General features: G+C 45.7%; 1 protein-coding gene across 3 annotated transcripts in view; it reads left to right on the forward strand.

Moving 5' to 3' along the window:
- LOC120924578 (von Willebrand factor A domain-containing protein 5A-like) overlaps positions 1-20,903 on the forward strand; it is a 134,574-nt gene that overhangs the window by 102,540 nt on the left and 11,131 nt on the right. The window contains exons 14-15 of one of the 3 annotated variants that reach the window (XM_040335561.1): positions 6,818-7,026; positions 17,514-17,603. In XM_040335561.1, coding sequence (XP_040191495.1) covers positions 6,818-7,026; positions 17,514-17,603 — 299 coding nt within the window. Of the gene's footprint in view, positions 1-5,994; positions 6,242-6,395; positions 6,613-6,817; positions 7,027-17,513; positions 17,604-20,903 lie in introns of those variants that run through there. The other 2 variants (XM_040335563.1, XM_040335564.1) reach the window with 2 other exon arrangements.

Genomic DNA, 20,903 nt, shown 5'->3' on the forward strand with positions numbered 1-20,903 from the left:
CTCCAAGAAAAAGATTTTACAGGTAAGCTGTATTAAAAATCTCTTTTTTTTTGCGCTATAAACCAAAAAAAAAAGCATAAATTTTGAAAAAAACTATTTTTTTTTTACTTTTTGCTATAATAAATATCCCGTATTCTTCTACATATTTTGGGGGGGGGGGGACGACGCAATAAGCGTATAGTGATTGGTTTGCGCAAAAGTTATAGCGACTACAAAATAGGGGATAGAATTCTGACCTTTTTTTTTTTTTACTAGTAATGGCTGGGATCTGTGTTTTTTGTCATTATGGCGGACACATCGGACACTTTTTTTACACATTTTTGGGACCATTCGCATTTATACAGCGAACAGTGCTATAAATATACACTGATTACTGTATAAATGTGACTGGCAGGGAAGGGGTTAACACTAGGGGGCGAGCAAGGGGTTAAATGTGTACTCTGGGAGTGATTCTTACTGTGGGGGAGGGCACTGACTGGGGGAGGTGACCGATCTGTGTCCCTATGTACAAGGGACACAGCATCAGTCTACTCTCTCCCTGACAGTTTACACACAGAGATCCACGTCCCTGCTCTGTCACTGCCGATCGCGGGTAACTGGCGGACATTGCGGCCGCCAGGCATGCGCATTGGCATCTCAGTGACGCGACGGGCACACGTGCCAGCCAGTGGCAGGAGGACCTGAGGCCGTAAAACGACGGCCTCCCGGGATTGTAGAGACACCTTGTGCCCGTCTTTTTACTATAGCCCGGGTTAAAATATATAAAATCAGGCCAATCCAGGGGAGGACGGAACACTGGGCAGTCAGGGAAGGCAGGGGAGCTCATCTAGGCCGCTGCCAAGTGGAGCAAGATTGCAGCTGCTCCAGGAGGTAGGCCAACGCCATGGGCCTGTCCCAAGGCAGGTGTAGGCTGCGGATGTGCTGCGTGAGCGCTCTTAGGGACTCCTGAGGCTGATCCAGGAGGGGAGCGAACTTCAGGTAATCAGGAAGGCCAGGAAAGCTTGTTGCGGTGTATCGTCACATTCGGCTACCCATCTCATTTGGCTACAGAAGTGACGTTCCATCACCGGCTACACTCTTGCTACACTACGCACTCCTCCATAGAAATGATACACCGAGAAGGGGGGTAAGCGGACATCTTAGACCCACCAGTTATTTTTAATGTGAAACAGAGCTTATATGCTTAAATACAGCATTTGGAAATCCGGCGAACTGTTTAGATGTTTGTTCCAAATACTGTATTTAAGCATATAAGCTCTGTTTCCTGTTAAAAATAACTGTGTAATGCAAAACTCCAGTGGGCGTAAGAAGATGTCCTCTTACACCGAGAAGGGGGTATCATTACTATGGAGGGAGTGCGGGGTGTAGCAAGATGGCGGCGACGGAACGTCACTTCCATAGCCAAATGAGATGGGTAGCCGAATGTGACGAGACAGTGGGGTGGACCAAGATGGCCGCCGCTCCGGGAGCCGCGGCCTTTCCTATGGCCGATGCAGGACCGGGAGGCACTCCAATCCGCGGATCGCGTGTGTGCTGACCCAAAGGTGTTGATGCGTACAGGTCAAGGATCAATGACGATCTGTTGCACCACTACTAGGGGGAGTACAACTGGGGGAATTTGTAGTGGAGAAGGATCTTGGGGTTTTGGTAAATCATAAGCTCAATAATGGCATGCAATGCCAAGCTGCAATTTCCAAAGCGAGCAAAGTCCTTCTCTCCAGAGAGAGAAATATAATTTTGCCCCCCCTGTACAAATCATTAGTAAGACCTCATCTGGAATATGCAGTTCAGTTTTGGGCTCCAGTTCTCAAAAAGGATATCGAAGAACTGGAGAAAGTGCAGAGAAGGGCAACCAAATTGATAACAGCTATGAGGAAAGATTAGAGGAACTGAATTTATTCTCTCTTGAGAAGAGAAGAATAAGAGGAGATACAGGTGAAACTCGAAAAATTTGAATATCGGTCAAAAGTTCATTTATTTCACTAATGCCACTTAAAAGGGGAAACTAATATATGAGATAGACTCATTACATGCAAAGCAAGATAGTTCAAGGCGTGATTTGTCATAATTGTGATGATTATGGCTTACAGCTCATGAAAACCCCAAATCCACAATCTCAGAAAATTTGAATGAAACAAGGATTGTACATAGAACAAATATCGGACCTCTGAAAAGTAGAAGCATGCCTATGTACTCATTACTTGGTTTGGGCCCCTTTTGCAGCAATTACTGCCTCAACGTGGCATGGAAGCGATCAGCCTGTGGCACTGCTGAGGTGTTATGGAAGACCAGGATGCTTCAATAGTGGCCTTCAGCTATTCTGCATTGTTGGGTCTCATGTCTCTCATCTTTCACTTGGCAATGCCCCATAGATTCTCTATGGGGTTCAGGTCAGGCGAGTTTGCTGGCCAATCAAGCACAGTAATCCCACGGTCATGTGACCAGGTTTTGGTGCTTTTGGCAGTGTGGGGGATGTGCCAAGTCCTTCTGGAAAATGAAGTCAGCATCCCCATAGAGATCATCTGCAGAAGGAAGCATGAAGTGCTACAAAATCTCCTGGTAGATGGCTGCGGTGACCCCGGACTTAATGAAGCACAGTGGACCAACACCAGCAGATGACACAGCTCCCCAAATCAACACAAACTGTGGAAACTTCACACTGGACTTGTGCCTCTCCATTCTTCCTCCATACTCCGGCTCCTTGGTTTCCTCCATTCTTCCTCCATACTCCAGCTCCTTGGTTTCCAAATGAGATGAAAAATTTGCTCTCATCAGAAAAGAGGACTTTGGACCACTTAGCACCAGATCAGGTGTGTTTTTCTTTAGCCCAGGTAAGACGCTGTTCAGGAGGCTTGACAAGAGGAATACGACATTTGAAGCCCATGTCCAGGATCCGTCTGTGTGTGGTGCTCTTGATACACTGACTCCAGCCTCAGTCCACTCCTTGTGAAAGTCCACAACACTTTTGAACGGCCTTTTCCTGACAATCCTCTCCAGGCTGCGCTCATACCTGTGGCTTGTGCACCTTTTTCTTCCACATGTTTCCCTTCCACATGACTTTCTATTAATGTGCTTTGATACAGCACTTTGGGAACATCCAACTTCTTTTGCAATTACCCTTTGAGGCTTTCCCTCCTTATGGAGGGTGTCAATGATGGTTTTCTACACAACTGTCAGGTCTGCAGTCTTTCCCATGACTGTGATTCCTACTGAACCAGACTGAGAGACCATTTAAAGGCTCAAGAACCCTTTGCAGGTGTTGTGGCTTAATTATCTTATTAGAGTGGGACACTTTGAGCCTAGAATATTGCACATTTTCACAAAATTCTAATTTTCTGAGATTACGGATTTGGGGTTTTCATGAGCTGTAATCCATAATCATCACAATTATGACAAATCACGCCTTGAACTAACTTGCTTTGTATGTAATGAGTCTCTCTCATATATTAGTTTCACCTTTTAAGTTGCATTAGTGAAATAAATAAACTTTTGCACGATATTCAAATTTTTCGAGTTTCACCTGTATGATCAACATGTACAAATATATAAGGGGTCCATATAGTGAACTTGGTGTTAAATAATTCACTTTACGGTCAACACAGAGGACAAGGGGGCACTCTTTACATCTAGAGGAAAAGAGATTTAGGCCCAGATTCACGTAGGGCGGCTTTACATTAAGCGGGCGTAGCGTATCCTATTTACGCTATGCCTCCGCAACTTAGAGAGGCAAGTGCAGTATTCACAAAGCACTTGCATCCTAAGTTACGGCGGCGTAGCGTAAATGTGCCGGCGTAAGCGCGCGTAATTCAAATGATGAAGAGGTGGGCGTGTTTTATGTAAATTAAACATGACCCCACGTAAATGACGTATCCAGTGCGCATGCGTTGGATAGAATGCCTAAGATACGTCGAACACTGCCTACGACGTGAACGTAACTTACGCACAGCCCTATTTGCATACGACTTACGTAAACAATGTAAAAAGATACGCTTGTTCCGACGTCCATACCTTGCATGGGCTGCGCCACCTAGAAACCAGCTTTAACTTTATGCCGGTGTATGTCTTATATAAACGGCGTTACTAATTGCGACGGGCGTACGTACGTTCATGAATTGGCGTATCTTGCTCATTTGCATATTCAACTCGGAAATCAACAGAAGCGCCACCTTGCGGCCAGCGTAAATATGCACCCCAAGATACGACGGCGTAGGAGACTTACGCCGCTCGTATCTTGGCCAAATCAATGCGTAACTGATTCTATGAATCAGGCGCATAGATACGACGGCGGCCATTCGGACTTATGACGGCGTATCTGGAGATACCCACAGACTAGCAGAGCTCTGATTTCATCATGTACCGTATCTCTTCTCTTACTTTGGTTTCCTAAGACCCTGCCTATCTTCTTTTAGACCCATTATCCACAAATTGGCAGAGCTCTGGTCTAGTCTTGCACTGTCTATCTTTTCTCAATCACAACCCACAGACTGGCAAACCTCTGGCATGCTCATCCACTATCTATATATTTTTTTAGTACAAACACATGGCAACCACCCCAACCTACAACTGGCCTTTACAACAAGGACCACATTGAAGGGCAACGCATGTCAAAGAGCAACAAAAAGAAAAATTCCCAGCTCACTTACCATCCAGTCTGCAACAAACCAAATTGTCCTGTCTAACAGTTAATGTAAAAAACAAAAGTTTAGTTTTCACACATTTTTAAATATGTGCGTAAGCTGCAGGGCCACTTCACGACACCCTAGTTTGCTGCAGTCCTAACTCTATACATTTAGAGAGTCTCCTGATTTGGGGCACATACTGTATATATATGTAGCACCCCGTAGGAGCTGCTGGTTTAGATTTCGGGTTTGCACGTTACCTTTGTAGCTTCGTTGTCAGGGTGGGAAAGTCCATAATAAATGCAATGTCCAGACAGATTGTAAAACCTCCAACAGTTAGGTTTTATTTCTTTGTACTGCAAGGTAACTTGAAATAGAGAAAGCAGGAAAGAGGAGAAGAGCAGGGGAAGGTTCAGGCACGCGGGACAGAATAAATCAGTCTCCACTCTCAGCTATTGAGTGGGTATTGCTCACCCGGATAGTCCCCTCTCACTTGGCCTAGCAGCTGGGATGAGGTACGAACTAATGTCCAGACGGTCTCTGCCACAGACCTCTTGGAATGAGTTGGGTCTCTGCCACAGACATTTGAATAAATTTGGATGCGTCCAGGAATCCTCTGCCACAGGATTTAAGTCTCGAACCTCCAGCCGAGCAGAAAGAGAGCCTTTAGGCCAGAACGGGCAGACTGCAGGGCTTTTATTGTAGTGTATCCCTCCTTGATAGGGTCACCAGGCCTCACCCGAGACACTAGCACTTCCCAGTCTCCCCCAGGGCAGGTTCTCCCCTGGTTTCCTTCATCAAGATAGCCTCCTCCCTTGTGGACAGACAGCTTGGGATCCCCTTTAGGATTGTAGGCCCCAGCCAGCGTAGCCGGGCCTACTCCATAGTAGCATCACTCCGATCAATGGCATCTGTCCAGTACACCTCCCCAGCATGCACAGCGGGGTCACCACTCCCACTGCACCGCTGCCGAGAAGGGACACCCAACACACCATGGTACACCTGGGTTCCAGCATAAGGCCAGGGTGGCAACACCACCTACAGGCAACAAGGGAAGCTACCAAGTAGTACCACAGCCAGAACAGAGGCAAAGTTGGGTTAATCAAACAGGTCTGGGCCCAAGTATGGGCCATGATTTCCCCTAAATTTAAAAATAGCGTCCCCCAGAATTGTGGTGGGCGCTACATATATAATAATTAAGAGACTGAGGGCAGGGTGCCTTGAGGGAGCCCACCCATCCTTAAAATTCCAGGGATGCACTGGACACCCAGCAATAGCACACTGGCAGTGAAGGTATCCAGTGCGTCCCCTAACCAATAGACCAACAGTACAAACAAATGGCAACCGCCCCAAACTATAACCGGTCTTTTTTTAGGCCCACCATCCACAGACAAAGCTCAGGTCTACTCATGCCCTTTCTATCTTCTCTTACCGATCAACTACAGACTGTCAGAAATCTAGTGTCCTCATACACTGTGTAGCTTCTTTCAGGCCCACCATCTACAGGCTGGCAGATGTTTGATTTCCTCTTGAGCTGCCCATCTTCTCTCACCCACCATCCACAGACTGCCTTATGCACTGTCCGTTATCTGCCAGGCCCGCCATCCACAGACTGCCTTAGCCCTGGTCTCATGCACTGTCTGTCCTCTGCTAGGCCCACCATTCACAGGCTGGCAGAGCTCTGGTCTCCTCATGCACTGTCTGTCCTCTGCTAGGCCCACCATTCACAGACTGGCAGAGCTCTGGTCTCCTCATGCACTGTCTGTCCTCTGCCAGGCCCACCATCCACAGACTGGCAGAGCTCTGGTCTCCTCATGCACTGTCTGTCCTCTGCCAGGCCCACCATCCACATACTGGCAGAGCTCTGGTCTCATGCACTGTCTGTCCTCTGCTAGGCCCACCATCCACAGACTGGCAGAGCTCTGGTCTCATGCACTGTCTGTCCTCTGCTAGGCCCACCATCCACAGACTGGCATAGCTCTGTTCTCCTCATGCACTGTCTGTCCTCTGCCAGGCCCACCATCCACAGAATGGCAGAGCTCTGGTCTCCTCATGCACTGTCTGTCCTCTGCCAGGCCCACCATCCACAGACTGGCAGAGCTCTGGTCTCCTCATGCACTGTCTGTCCTCTGCCAGGCCCACCATCCACAGACTGGCAGAGCTCTGGTCTTCTCATGCGCTGTCTATCTTTTTTTCAGGCCCACCATCCACAGACTGGCAGCCAAAACTCTGATCTCTGAACTGGAACATGGACCAGAGTCAGAGTCTGAGGAAGTGAAGAAGAAGATCTTGGAGACCAGTCTGCAATCTGGTGTTGTCTCCTCTCTCACAGCCTATGTAGCCGTCAACAAGGACACCAAGACACGCGTGGAGGGTCCTCCTGTGCGCCGGGATGTCCCAGCTCCAGGTACGTCATTGCCATATTTGAATGCAGCAGACCGATCCTTAAAGGGGTTGTAAAGGTACAATTTTTTTCCCTAAATAGCTTCCTTTACCTTAGTGCAGTCCTCCTTCACTTACCTCATCCTTCCATTTTGCTTTTAAATGTCCTTATTTCTTCTGAGAAATCCTCACTTCCTGTTCTTCTGTCTGTAACTCCACACAGTAATGCGAGGCTTTCTCCCTGGTGTGGAGTGTCGTGCTCGCCCCCTCCCTTGGACTACAGGAGAGTCAGGACACCTACTAACACAGAGCTCCTTTCTCTATCTGCAATGTAGAGAGCGTCCTGACTCTCCTGTAGTCCAAGGGAGGGGACGAGCACGACACTCCACACCAGGGAGAAAGCCTCGCATTACTGTGTGGAGTTACAGACAGAAGAACAGGAAGTGAGGATTTCTCAGAAGAAATAAAAACATTTAAAAGCAAAATAGAAGGATGAGGTAAGTGAATGAGGACTGCACTAAGGGAAAGGAAGCTATTTAGGGAAAACAAATTGTACCTTTACAACCCCTTTAATGGCAACAACAACTTATGTTTGGAAAGGCATCAAATAGTTACTTCTACTTGAGTTCATTGTCAGCTGTGACTATGGCAGATCTTTGTATTAACAGTCATCCAAAGAATATATTTTCTGAAAACCGATACCATTAGGCGTACTATAACCATGTCATGGAGTTTTGGGGTTATCGGTGGAAGGTAAACCCTGTTCTAACTAATATGTACAGCTATCTACTTGTCTGCAGCGATTGATCTTATTCCAGGTTTATACATTCAGATATTGTTGATGCAGAATGTGACAGCCGATTTATATGAATTACTCCTCCTCATATAACACTTTCTATTGTCACTGACTCTCCTCCTGACCCTTCCAGGCAGGGGCTCCATGGCTCCTCTCATCACTCAGAAATATATGGTAGATTGGCGCATCTTTCAGGCGGCGTAGCGTATCGTATTTACGCTACGCCGCCTTAAGTCAGAGAGGCAAGTGCTGTATTTACAAAGCACTTGCCTCCTAAGTTACGGTGGTGTAGCGTAAATGGGGCCGGCGTAAGCGCGCCCAATTCAAATGAGGATGAAGGGGGCGTGTTTTATGTAAATGATTGGTGACCCGACGTGATTGACATTTTTTACGAACAGCGCATGCGCCGTCCGTGTACATATCCCAGTGTGCATTGCTCCAAAGTACGCCGCAAGGACGTATTGGTTTCGACGTGAACGTAAATTATGTCCAGTCCCATTCACAGACGACTTACGCAAACGACGTAAAATGTTCAAATTTCGACACGGGAACGACGGCCATACCTAACATTGGCTAGGCCACCTAGGGGGCAGCTTTATCTTTATGCCGGCGTACCTCTTACGGAAACGGCGTATCTTTACTGCGACGTGAAAGCGTACGTTTGTGAATCGGCGTATCTAGTCATTTACATATTCTACGCCAAACTCAACGGAAGCGCCACCTAGCGGCCAGCGGAAAAATTGCACCCTAAGATACGACGGCGCAGGCTGTCGTATCTTAGCTAGGTTTAAGTGTATCTCAGTTTGAGAATACACTTAAACTTATGACGGCTTAGATTCCGAGATACAACGGCGTATCTACTGATACGCCGGCGTAACCCTACGTGAATCTAGCTATAAGTCTATTTCTGACATTTGTTGTTTACAAGTTAAAAACTTAATTTTTTGCTAGTAAATTACTTAGAACCCCCAAACATTATATATATATATATATATATATATATATATATATATATATATATATATATATATATTAGCAGAGAAACTACAGAATTAAATGGTGATTGTTGCAATATTTTATGTCACACTGTATTTGTGCAATGGTCTTTCAAGCAATTTTTTTTGGGGGAAAAAGATACTTTCATGAATTAAAAAAACAAAATGGTAAAGTTGGCCCTATTTTTTGTATAGTGTGAAAGATGATGTTACACCGAGTAAAAGGATACCAAACATGTCACGCTTTGAATTTGTGCACTCTCATGTAATGGTGACAAACTACGGTACCTAATAATCTCCATAGGCGATGCTTTAAAAAAAATAACGGTTACCAGGTTAGGAGGTCTAGTGCTAGAATTATTGCTCTCGCTCTGATGATCACGGCGATACCTCACATGTGTGATTTGAACACTGTTTTCATATGCGGGTGCGAATTACGTGTGTCTTTTTTTTGCTGCGCAAGCTCGCGGGACGGGGTCGCTTTTTTTTTTTTTACATTGTGTTTTTAAAAAAAAATTATCACTTTTATTGCTGTCACAAGGAATGTAAACATCCCTTGTGACAGTAATAGGTGGTGACAGGTCCTCTTAATGAACAGATAGGGGATCTAAAAGACCCCAAATCCCTTCTTTTGCACTTCAAAGTATTCAGATTGTCAAAAACGGCGATTCTGAATACTGTATTTTTTTTAAAAAACTGGTGCCATTCGCAGCCGAGTAAACCGGAAGTGACGTTGTGACGTCACTGCTGTGTTTACATGCAGGAGGCTGGAACACACTGCTGTGTTTACATGCAGGAGGCTGGAACAAAGCCGTTTACAGCTTCTGTCCGTTCTCTCTCTCTAGCCGGCAGAAGTGCCGGATTGTGGACCTGGTCTCCCGGTGGGACGGGAGGCCCGGTAAGAGCTGGGGAAGGATGTTCCCTCCCACTCCTCCGGTATAACAGCCGAGCGGCTTTTAACCGGATTGGTTGTTATACCTGGAAAGCCGACCACCCGATCTAAAAAACGGTACCGGGATGATGCCTGCAGCTGCGGGCATCATCCCGGTATAACCCCCTAAAGCCGAGGCCACATATGTGCGGCGCTAAGGGGTTAACCAAAAAACAAACATTTTAATATAATGTAGCTTCTCAGTACTTATATGAGGCAGAACATTTTCAGTACAGAAAATACTTTCTGATCATGTCAGAAATGCTATGTCCAAGGCCGTCTTTAATATTGATTGGACCCTGGGCAAACATTTTCTTGGGCCCTCCCAAATCCACTTATCAACTATATGCGGGCTCAAGGGGAAGCTACCTTGGGCCCCACAACTATGACTGGGCCCGGGGCAGCTGTCCCTATGTCTCAGTGTTGAAGATGGCCCTGGCTATGTCCTAGTTCTTAAATGAAAGCACAAATATTATCTTTCATTGTGTAAACTACCAATCTCATCCATCCATGTACTGGAGATGAACACATTTAAAGTCCAGCCTGGGTGACAACCATGGCTTCCCACAGTGGAGAAAAAAGGTGTAGGCAAGAAGCAACAGGAGGTATGTTATATGTAGGACTACCAGGTGAAAAATAAAGGAAAAAAGTCTGAAAAAAGAAAACGCATGCAGCCATCACATCTAAGTACTAAGCTGTAATATATCAAATTTTTGGTTTTGAGTTTAGACACACTTTATATTCTTCCAGCCCTAATGACCACAGTCACATATCATGGTGAGGAATCCACAAGTATCCTGTAGAGTCTGTATAATGGTATTGTCAGAATGTTTACTGTATACTGAAATATAATATATTGAGGCGATTTATTTCGCATTTGTAGCACTATACAAGTTTCTCACTCACTCATTAAAATAGTATTGTATTTATGGAAATATGCAAATCGTTGATTTGGGAGATTTACAACTTCCTACAATATCAAACAAGAAATTCTAAGTTCTTTTATCTGTACTATTTTGAAGACAAGTAACACAAATGAATTTTGCTTAAAATACATATATATTTATTAACTAAAGCAAAATTATTAAAATCAGGTATGATTTGTGATAAAATAAATAAACGATATACTTCTACAATCAGAGATAAATGGTGATTAATGTTCAGATAATATTCATATACATTTTTATGCAAGCTCTATATTACAAGATATATTCACAGTTCTTATGCTTAAATGATACTTGTACATTTAAAACTTGGTAACTCTTAGTGAATAGCCTCCCGTGACTTCCATGGACTTATGTAAACAAAATTATTTACTTTACTATGTTATCTCTTCTCAAAACAAACAGACCTTCTCTTACCCTCTTAGGCCTCATTCACACTTGGCCGTTCGGGTCCGTCTGTCGGCGGACCTGAACGGCCGCTCCATGCATCGCTATGGAGCGTCGGATGTCAGCGGAGACATGTCCGCTGACATCCGACCCGATCCGACCCGCTAAAAACAGACGTATGGGGGCCACGTCTCCATCCGTCCATGTGGATCGGATCGGGTAAGATCTGATGAAAACGGACATGCTGTCCGTTTTCATCAGATCGCTCCATAGGGACACAGCGGTGCCCGACAAGCCCCTCCCCGCTCAGTGAGCAGAGAGGAGCTTGTCATCGTCGGCTCAGCGGAGATCTGCGGACTGATCTCCCGCTGAGCCGACGGGAGCAGGCGGACTCCGTAGCGACGGAGTCCGCCAAGTGTGAATGAAGCCTTTAGCGTGCGCAGACAAATGTCATATTGTGCACACGGCTTGACAATACCATCAAGGCTTATGTTAAATTTAGGATGAATTTCTTCTACACATATATCATAATAAAACCATTGTACGAATCTAGCTTTATAAAGACAGACAAAACCGTATGTCTTTTAATATTTGGAATATAATTATTTCATACTGCAGTTAAAAATAATATGACTCCAAGTTGCCCTGCTATATATATTTAAATGGTTAGTTAATGTATATGCAAAACAATTGGATTACCACACAAGGTAAATAAACAAATTAATACGTTACCAGTAGTTTAAGAAGTCTTGAGAAACTAAGTCCCCAAAGGAACTTCTTTCTCCATTGCTACATTTCTGCGTAGAGCCCCTTTTCCTTCCTCCTCAGATCTTGGATGTAGGGCCCCCGAGAAAGACCTTAGACAGATCACATTCTTTCAGCTTTCCTCTCTCCCGAGATAGCTAGCTAGGTGTTCCTTCACAGATCCTTTCAGAGAGAGAGTTTCCTTTTGCTATATCAGCTGCTACTTTTATCTTACTCCAAAAAGTAGGTGTATGTGTCACAGCTATGTAATCTATGACGTCAAGTGACGATGTGACTGGGTAGGTTGTCATAGCAACCAAATAGACGCCATCTTGAGTAATATCAATTTTAACCTGTAGGGGCAGTATTGTATTAGAAATAATTTCTAATAATGTGATTGACACGACCTTTGCCCTCGGCCTGGGGAAATACCATTAATTGTCTAATGGTGTCAAACATGTGTCAGCCATCCTGGCGGCTGGCCTAAATTTATGCCTTGGGAAAGCTTATCCCACATATGGCTAATGGACAGTAACATTCCTCGAGATTGAAGTCATTTGGTTGACAAATACAGCTTCTAATATCCTTCACACTTTTCAAAAGAGATTATATTTGTAACTTTCTAATAATAATAATATCTATGTATTAAGCAGGTTTATACATGAATTGTTAAGCTTTACCATACAACAGTAATTGTGAATAAGCCCTTTGGTTTTGAGACAATACTATGGGCTCATGTCTCCTTTATCTATACACTGTGGAAGTCTGTATCAACCCCTTTATCTATAGATGTCAAACCTTTGTTATATAAACTGGGATACTGGTATAAACAGACTCCTTGTGTTCAAAAAATTTGAATTATAACCTGGGATAAAGATACAGAAAAACAATTCCTTGTAAGACTTCTAGTGAATACAGAAAATAACTTTTGGGGGGCGTAGCCAAGAGCGGCATGTGAGCGAACTTGTCTCACAGAGCTCCCTGACGGTATACTACAGTGATCCTTCTCCAGCCGATATACTGTCTCAAATCGGCACCGGACTTCACCACCAGACACCTGACCATCCCGGGTACGTTCCGACCCATGCGCCTGCTCGGTCACCGGCATGATGACCCGAAAACAGCTCAAGGGGGATGAGATGCAGGATACCCAAAATGGCGCCGTGGCAGTCATGCGAGCAGGAGGGGACAGGAAGGACTCAGGTAAGAACCCACCTAAGACACCTAAAACACAGGGGAAGGAAGCCCCTAAAGACATTGTGTATTACACACAAAAATGTAATAATGTGGCTGATCGCCCCTCGGACGAGGAGATGGATGCCACGCCGGACATTTTTAACACACTGCAGCCAGGGGAAACATCAGTGCAGGCCTTGCAGCAGGCTTCAGCCCAGCTATCCCCAGAGCTACCTGCGGAGGAGGAGGAGGGTGATGCCGAGCAGCCTACTCTGGCTCAAATCCTCAGGGCGGTGAATAAATGCACAGCTACAGTGCAGACATTACAGGAACACTTTGGAGGTATGAAGGAGGAGGTGGGATTGATCCGCCATGACTTTCAAAAGATTAGGGAACACACTACAGCTGTAGAGAGCCAGGTCAGTGATGTGGAAGATAGAATGGCACTCCTCATTAGGGAACTACAAGTCACAGCCAGAACTGCAACTGCCAATGAGCTCAGGAATGAGGACAATGAGAACCGTTTGAGAAGGAGTAATGTCCATATAGTGGGACTCCCAGAAAAGACGGAAGGCAGGGATCCCACTGCGTTTGTTGAAAATTGTCTGCAGGAGATTTTTGGTAAAGATGCATTCACATCGGTTGAGAGAGCGCACAGGGTACCGCATCGACCACTACCTCCGGGCAACCCACCTCGCACCATGCTTGCTAAACTTCTTAACTTCAAGGATAAGGAAATCATTCTGCGACTGGCCAGAGAACGGCCAAACATACAGTTTAATGGTGCAAGGGTGTCTTTCTGCCCTGATTTTTCAGCAGAGGTGCAAAGGCGAAGAGCCAAATTTGGGGAGGTAAAGAGGCAGCTCCAACGCATGCGAGCCAACTATGCCATGCTGTACCCTGCCAAGCCCTGGATCATTGCAGGAGGCAGGGCGCAATTTTTTGAGTCAGCAGCAGAGGCCTCTGCGTGGCTGGATGCGAATGACCACCTGATTCGCCAGGCGGATGGCCCCGCGGCAGATGCGGATTGACCCCAAAGGTATTTGAGAATGGGATGACTTTTGGAAAGGAAGTTCTTTTTGTTACTTACTGTTGAACTTTGCTGTTCAGCAGCCACACGGTTATAAGACCGGGAGAACAATATTTTTTTCCTCTCAGGAACTGAACGCTTTCTTTTCTGTATGTTTTCCCAGCGAAGTAGAATACTATTGGAGTGCCGGAAGTGGCACAGTACCTGGGCCACAGTTTGCCTGTTGCATCTATACCCGGACTGGTGTATGGTTTACACCCAGCGGATGTTTGCTCTACGGTTATTGTTTTTTTTTGTTGCTTTTGTTTTTGTTGTTTTTTTTTTCTCTCACATTCCGGAGACTCATCGACTCACACTTACTATTTTTTGGCAGAAACCCACCTGAATGTGCATGCATTCCAGGGTGAGTGCTGGATGCCCCCTCTTCTGTATGGATCCCCTGTTTGTTTGATGCTGATTCTTATTTTCTTTTTGACCACCATGGCTGATGTCCTTTTTGCATTGGCCTTGTCATGTGACTTAATAACCCGGTATAGAAGAGTTGGGAGTGGAGTGCTCATTGTTGGGAGGCGGTTTGATATGTTATTTGATGGGGTGTTGTTGTTGTGGGGTGGCGGGTGCGGAGGTACGCTGAAGGCCGAGTTTGGCCGGCGTGCATCCGCGCGCGCCGCGGTCATGTGTGGCAATGCCTTTAGTGATGTGACATGATGGCGGGAATTGCAATAGTTTCCTGGAATGTGCAGGGTTTGGGAGATTCACTTAAACGTACCATGGTGTCCACCTCTCTCAGAAAACATTTCCCAGCTGTGTGTATCTTACAAGAGACTCATTTGACCCCGTACACTAGGTCGTGGTTGGGGTATGCATGGGCGGGTTGGGCGTATCACTCCACTCACACCTCTTATTCCAGGGGGTGAGTGTCTTGATACATCGATCCTTGGACTTTCAGTTACTAGACTCTAGGATTGACCAGGAAGGGAGGTATGTGTTTTTACTTTGCAAAATGTACCAAAATGTGCAAAATGTACCACAACTATGACTATTATCCTCAGCGGATAATACAGGGGATAGGGCATTGCTGTCTCTTGATCCTTACAAGGCATTTGATAGCATCAAATGACAGTACATATGGGAGACACTAACTAAATTTGGGTTTGGGCCAGTGTTCCGATCTTGGGTGCAGCTCCTGTACGATTCCCCCTTGGCAGTTATTAGGGAGGAGGGCAGAGCATCCTCTCCCTTCCCGCTCCATAGGGGAACCCGGCAGGGTTGTCCCCTGTCACCTTTATTGATTGCTCTTGCCATAGAACCGTTGGCAGCACTGGTGTGCTCCAACCCCTTAATTACGGGTTTTCAGTATGGACAAACGCATGAAAAAATTATGCTTTATGCGGATGACCCCATGTTGTTATTGGGCGATACGTCGGGATCCCTCTGTGAAATTATGACAGTGGTTCGGACCTTTGGTTCCTAATCTGGCCTAGTGATCAATTGGACTGAATCCGCAATTATGATGCTAGATTCGGTGGCCCCTCAGGGCCCCACATTTCAGAACATCCCGGTGTCCACTAAATTCAAATATTTAGGTGTCTGGATTACACCTCAGCCACTCGATTATATTGCTCTTAACCTCACTCCCTTGGTGGGCAGGATTAGAGATAAGTCTAAAATATGGTCGAAACTAAAAATGTCCTTAGTCAGTAGAGTAAACCTTATAAAAATGTTTTTTATGCCGCATCTTTTATATATTTTGCATAATACCCCCATGGTGGTCCCGCTGAGAATCTTTAGAATCATTAATTCCCTTTTCCGGGCCTTCCTCTGGCTCAACAAACCCCCCAGAATTAAATTGGAACACCTACAGAAGCCAAAGGAGGCAGGAGGGCTGGCTGTATTATTTAGCCGCTCAGTTGCAACATATTGCCCGAGTTATGTACAGGGGGATGGGTGACCCGGTAGTGGCCATACTACAACATATGACTGGCATGGATAGTGTAGTCACTGGACTTGAAGCATTGCAATGTGCTAAGTCGAACAGGCTCTTCCTCACCTATGCATTGATTCAGAAAATTTGGAACAAAGCTCGCCAATTGCAAAACATAGATGGCTTTACAGGGCACAGCCCAATCTGGAACAATCAATATTATGGGGAGCTGCTTCTTTTGACTTGTGGGGAAAAATGGAGGAGGCATGGGGTTACTCATTTGGTCCATATCTTCTCTGGTGACCGTCTGCTCTCTTTTGCGGAGCTGTGGGAGAAGTTTGGGCTACCTCAGTCAATGCACTTTCCCTACCTGCAGTTGAGCCATGCCATTAGGACCCAGGCTGGGAGCAATCCGTGGGTCTTGTCTCCTGCCCCGATCTTTCACTATATGACTGAGGTGTCCAGTTTTAAAGGCTTTATCTCCAGTTCATATGCCATGCTACTCTCATCCTTCTTGCCAGGTATCCCCTCTAGGGTGGTTTCCTCCCGGGAGAGAGATGTAGGTGTTTTTGAGGAGGATCAATGGGAGGAGGGATTGCTAGCCATACAGGGGTCTTCGCTGAATGTTGTGCAACGTCTATCACAATTGTATATTGTTCTTCGCGTACACTTTATGCCCGCTAGGCTTTACAGAATGGGCCTGGTGGAGGATGATAACTGCCCCACATGTGCTAGAGATCACAGGGACCTTATTCATTTGATGTGGCAGTCCCCTAAACTGCACCCCTATTGGACAGGGGTTCTTAAAACTCTAAATGAGGTGTTTATGGTCCAGGTGCCACAAGATCCTAAAGTGTGTATTTTGGGCATGTAGACGACCTGCCCTTGAGGACAATCCGAAAAAAGCCATAGGCAGGGCCCTATTCCAGCCCCGTAAACTTATACTCCGTCATTGGAAGGCCACGGAACCCCCCAGGTTAGGTTAATGGATAGTTCAGATGGGACTCACTCTGCGGGCAGAGAAATAAATATACCAGCACAGAGGCCGACAGGGGAACTTTGAATTGCTGTGGGCTCCCTTGTTGAATACACCGGGACTGGCCCTGCTCAAACTGATGTTGGACAGGTTACTTCTTTAAAGTGTGGGTGTAGAGGTATACAGTTTGATCAATATGAGGCCATAGTTCAGGGAGAGTGATGGGGTCTGGGGTGGGTTATGGAATGTGAGAGATTATGTATATATATTCTTTTCATGTTTTTGTTTCAGTCCATTGTTGTTCTAATTGGAGAGAGGTACTGTTTTATGGAAAATAAAAAATAAAATGTATGTAACACTGTTTCTTTTTACCATATGTGCCAATAAACATCCTTTTTTGAGAAAAAAAGAAAATAACTCTTGTACAAGGCCTATTCATGGGCTATGAACTTAATTTCAACTTTTAGAGAGAATATGGCTGCCCTTCTGTTCATAATATATATGGATAGGAACAATATGAAAGATACACAATATGCAACTTTATATGTATACTTTTAACCCCAAATGTTCTGACAGTGTTTATTACTCATCATCTGTCCTGTCTTACAGCATTTTTGATGATGCATTCAGGATTCCATGCACCACCTGGAAGGATGGCTTATTGTTCTGCTCCCATGGCAATGCCTAAGATGGCAATAGGTAAGTGCCATTTTTTTTGTTTGTTGTGGTTGATGATTCTACTGTGCTGCCACTTTAGAAAGCTCATAAAAGTCTGGCAATTCTTTCATGGGTGCAGCCTTATTTGTAAGGGAGATGATGTGATGTAGGGTATACTGTAAGGTGGATGGGAGAGAGACGCTGTGACCAGGGGGGTTGGCGAAATGGCGGAAGGAAGGATCTGTGATTGAAGTGCTAAGGTGAATGGGAGAAAGGTGTTGTGATATGAAAGGTAAGGTGGACAGGAGTGAAGTGCTGTGTATTGGAGGTTGGTGAAATGGGTGTGAGGGAGGTGCTGTGATGTGGTGGAGAGTCAGTAGCTGGGAACCAATGTGCAGGGAGGTGAGTGATGTTTTTAGTAGGTGGCTGTGGTGGGGTACAGGGGTTGGCAAGCAGGCATTGTGCAATGTGCAGTGTAGCGTGAATTGTTTGGGGACATGGACATGGTGTCCTTACAAATGTTCTGGCACAGTAATTGAGCAACAAACCCGAATTGTTGGGGGAGGTATGAAAAAAGAACAGCATTTTTCCTTATGTCCAAATTAATTTAATAATAACAATAATAATTTGTTTAGTTTCAGTTTCATTTTTGTTGATTTGTTTTTTAATGAATTGCACATTTTCGTATTGATTCAAATTCAGATCGGTCGAAAAATGATCAACCAATTCGAATTCTGTCTGTGTTATTGCTCTGCTCCAATGGCTGGTTGGTTGTTAAGCAGCAGGCCGCCGCTTCCTTAACAACTGATGACTCATCAGCTGTCAGCGAGCTTCCCCACTGACAGCTGAAAGGTAAATAGAACAATGCCAGCAATAGAACCGCCCCCCCCCTCCCAATCCATACCAGACCCTTCGGTTCTGTAATGGATTCTAAAGGAAACCCCACACCAGTTTTTTTGTTTTGTTTTTTTAAACCGTGTGAGTTTTTAAGACCCTTATCCAAATATGCAGCCTGGCAGGCCATAAAAGCGGGGGAAGGGGGAGCGAGCGCCCTCCCCCCCTCATGAACAATGCCCTCAACATGGTGACATGGGCCTCTTCCCCACAACCCTGGACTGTAGTTCTGGGGGCCCACAGGTGGGGGGCTTAACCAAATCAGGAAGCCCCCTTTAATAAGGGGACCCCAGATATCCCGCCCTCCCCCCCATGTGAATGAGCATGGGCTACTTCACCAAAAAAGTATATGAAGACAGTACACAAGTTTTTCACACTTCCTTTATTAAAAAATAAAAAACAATGTCCCCCGATGTGGACCCATCGTCAACCAAGCCTCCGCCAGACTAGAAAAAAGAAAAACCTCCGGCATCGCCGAACGCTTCCCGCCGAATGCCTGCTCCTCCACCTGACATTTCTTAAAGTGGAGGTTCACCTTAAAACAATTATATAACATTACATCCAGCATACTAACGACATGTACAGTATGGCCCAGATTCACAAAGCACTTATGCCGACGTAAATCACGGTACGCCGACGTAAGTGCAAATGTGCGCCGGCGTATGTGTGCGCCAGACCCACAAACCAATATGCGCCTAAAAACAGGCTACACCCCGCCGACGTAGCTTGCTTACGCCGGCGTAGGGTTGGCGCACATTTAGGCTGGGTGCATGGTGCCGCTCCTATTGATTAGCCATTCAAACATGCAAATGAGGGAAATACGGCGATTCATGAACCTGCGTGCGCCCGACGCAGGCTATGTGAGGTGCGCGTAAGTTGTACGTCCGGCGTAAAGTTATTCCCCATAAAGGAGATGCAACCCAGCAGCAGATATGCAAAGGTCTGCACCAGGTTACGTTCACGCCGTATGCAGTGATCCGGCGTAGTTTAGGCAGTTGTTCCGATGTGGTTGTGAGCAGGCACAGGGGGATGCGTCCATGTCACGGCACATATGCAGTTCGTGATACGTATCTGTCTGGCGCTCGGCCCATCATTTGCATGGGGTCACGCCTCATTTGCATGGGTCACGCCCACTTCCACCTATGCCGTCCTGCGCCCTCGAAACCTACGCCACGCTGACGCAGCGCTGGGAGCAATAGCTTGCTGAATGCAATGCTTGCCTCTCCGCGCTACGTTGGCGCGGCATATGGCGTTTGCGCTACGGCGGCGTAATGTGCGCCCACACTCTGTGAATCTGGGCCTATGCTGGTATTTTTTTTTTCGCCGTACATACCGTTTTATTTTTATTTTCCCCCCGGCTTCCGGGTTCTGATTCCCGCGGGACTGGGCGTTCCTATTGAGAGGTTAGATGATTGACGTCTGGTGAAAAACTTCCCCAGGCACATAAGGCGCGTCACCAGTTTTCCGTAAATAGCCGACCTGCGAGTCGGCTCTATATGGCAGTATAGAGCCGACTCGCAGGACGGCTATTTACAGAAAAAAATACCAGCATACTGTACATGTCGTTATTATGCTGGATGTAATGTTATATAATTGTTTTAGGGTGAACCTAGACTTTAAATAGCTAAGGGGCGGAGTCACCCGATGATGCCACCAGATGGCAACGCCCCGTACATATTTAAGAACTGTCACTTTTTTGCTGGCAGAGCTTATTTGGGACCAGCAGTGTGACGGGTGTTGTGATTGAGGGGGAGCATGGTTTTATTTATTTTTTATTATTTTAATAAAGGACTTGGCAAAAAACGACAGTTTTTCCTTATCTTTGACACTTTTTGGGTGAAAGAGTACCATGTACTCCCTACTCATTCACATGAGGGGCGGGGCTTCCAGATTCTGATACGCTCCCTGCCCGCAGACCTCCACAACCACCACCCAGGGTTGTCGGGAAGAGGCCCTATCAACATGTCATTTTGTCATGGGGTTCCCATTAAAATCCATACCAAACCCAAACCCAAAAGCCCTGGTATGGACTGTACCGTTTTTTCATTTTTTTTAATAGCTGGGCTGGCAATTTCAACTGCGAGTCAATTTCTTTTTTTTTTAGAAAAGTAATTTTTGCTGCAGCAGGTTCTATACATGCTACAGATGATGCCACTTTACCCCCCCCCCTACTATATTTAAAGGAATTTTTCGTTTTTATTGTTTCACTTAAATTGGGAGCCCCACTTGTCCCTATCAAGATGGGGACAAGGTGCTTTGGGGGGACCTTACACTGTTTTTTTATTTTTTTATTTTGGTGTGGGGTTTTCTTTAAAATCCATACCAGACCCAAAGGACCACCATGCCATTTTTTTGTTCTGACGAGATGGGTCTCGGGCTGAACTGTGCAGGCTCAGCGAATGCGCAAACGGAGCAACCAAAAATTGCCGAGGATAAACAGCTGTTCAT

The sequence above is a fragment of the Rana temporaria genome, chromosome 1 (assembly GCF_905171775.1).
Source record: "Rana temporaria chromosome 1, aRanTem1.1, whole genome shotgun sequence".
Taxonomy (NCBI): domain Eukaryota; kingdom Metazoa; phylum Chordata; class Amphibia; order Anura; family Ranidae; genus Rana; species Rana temporaria.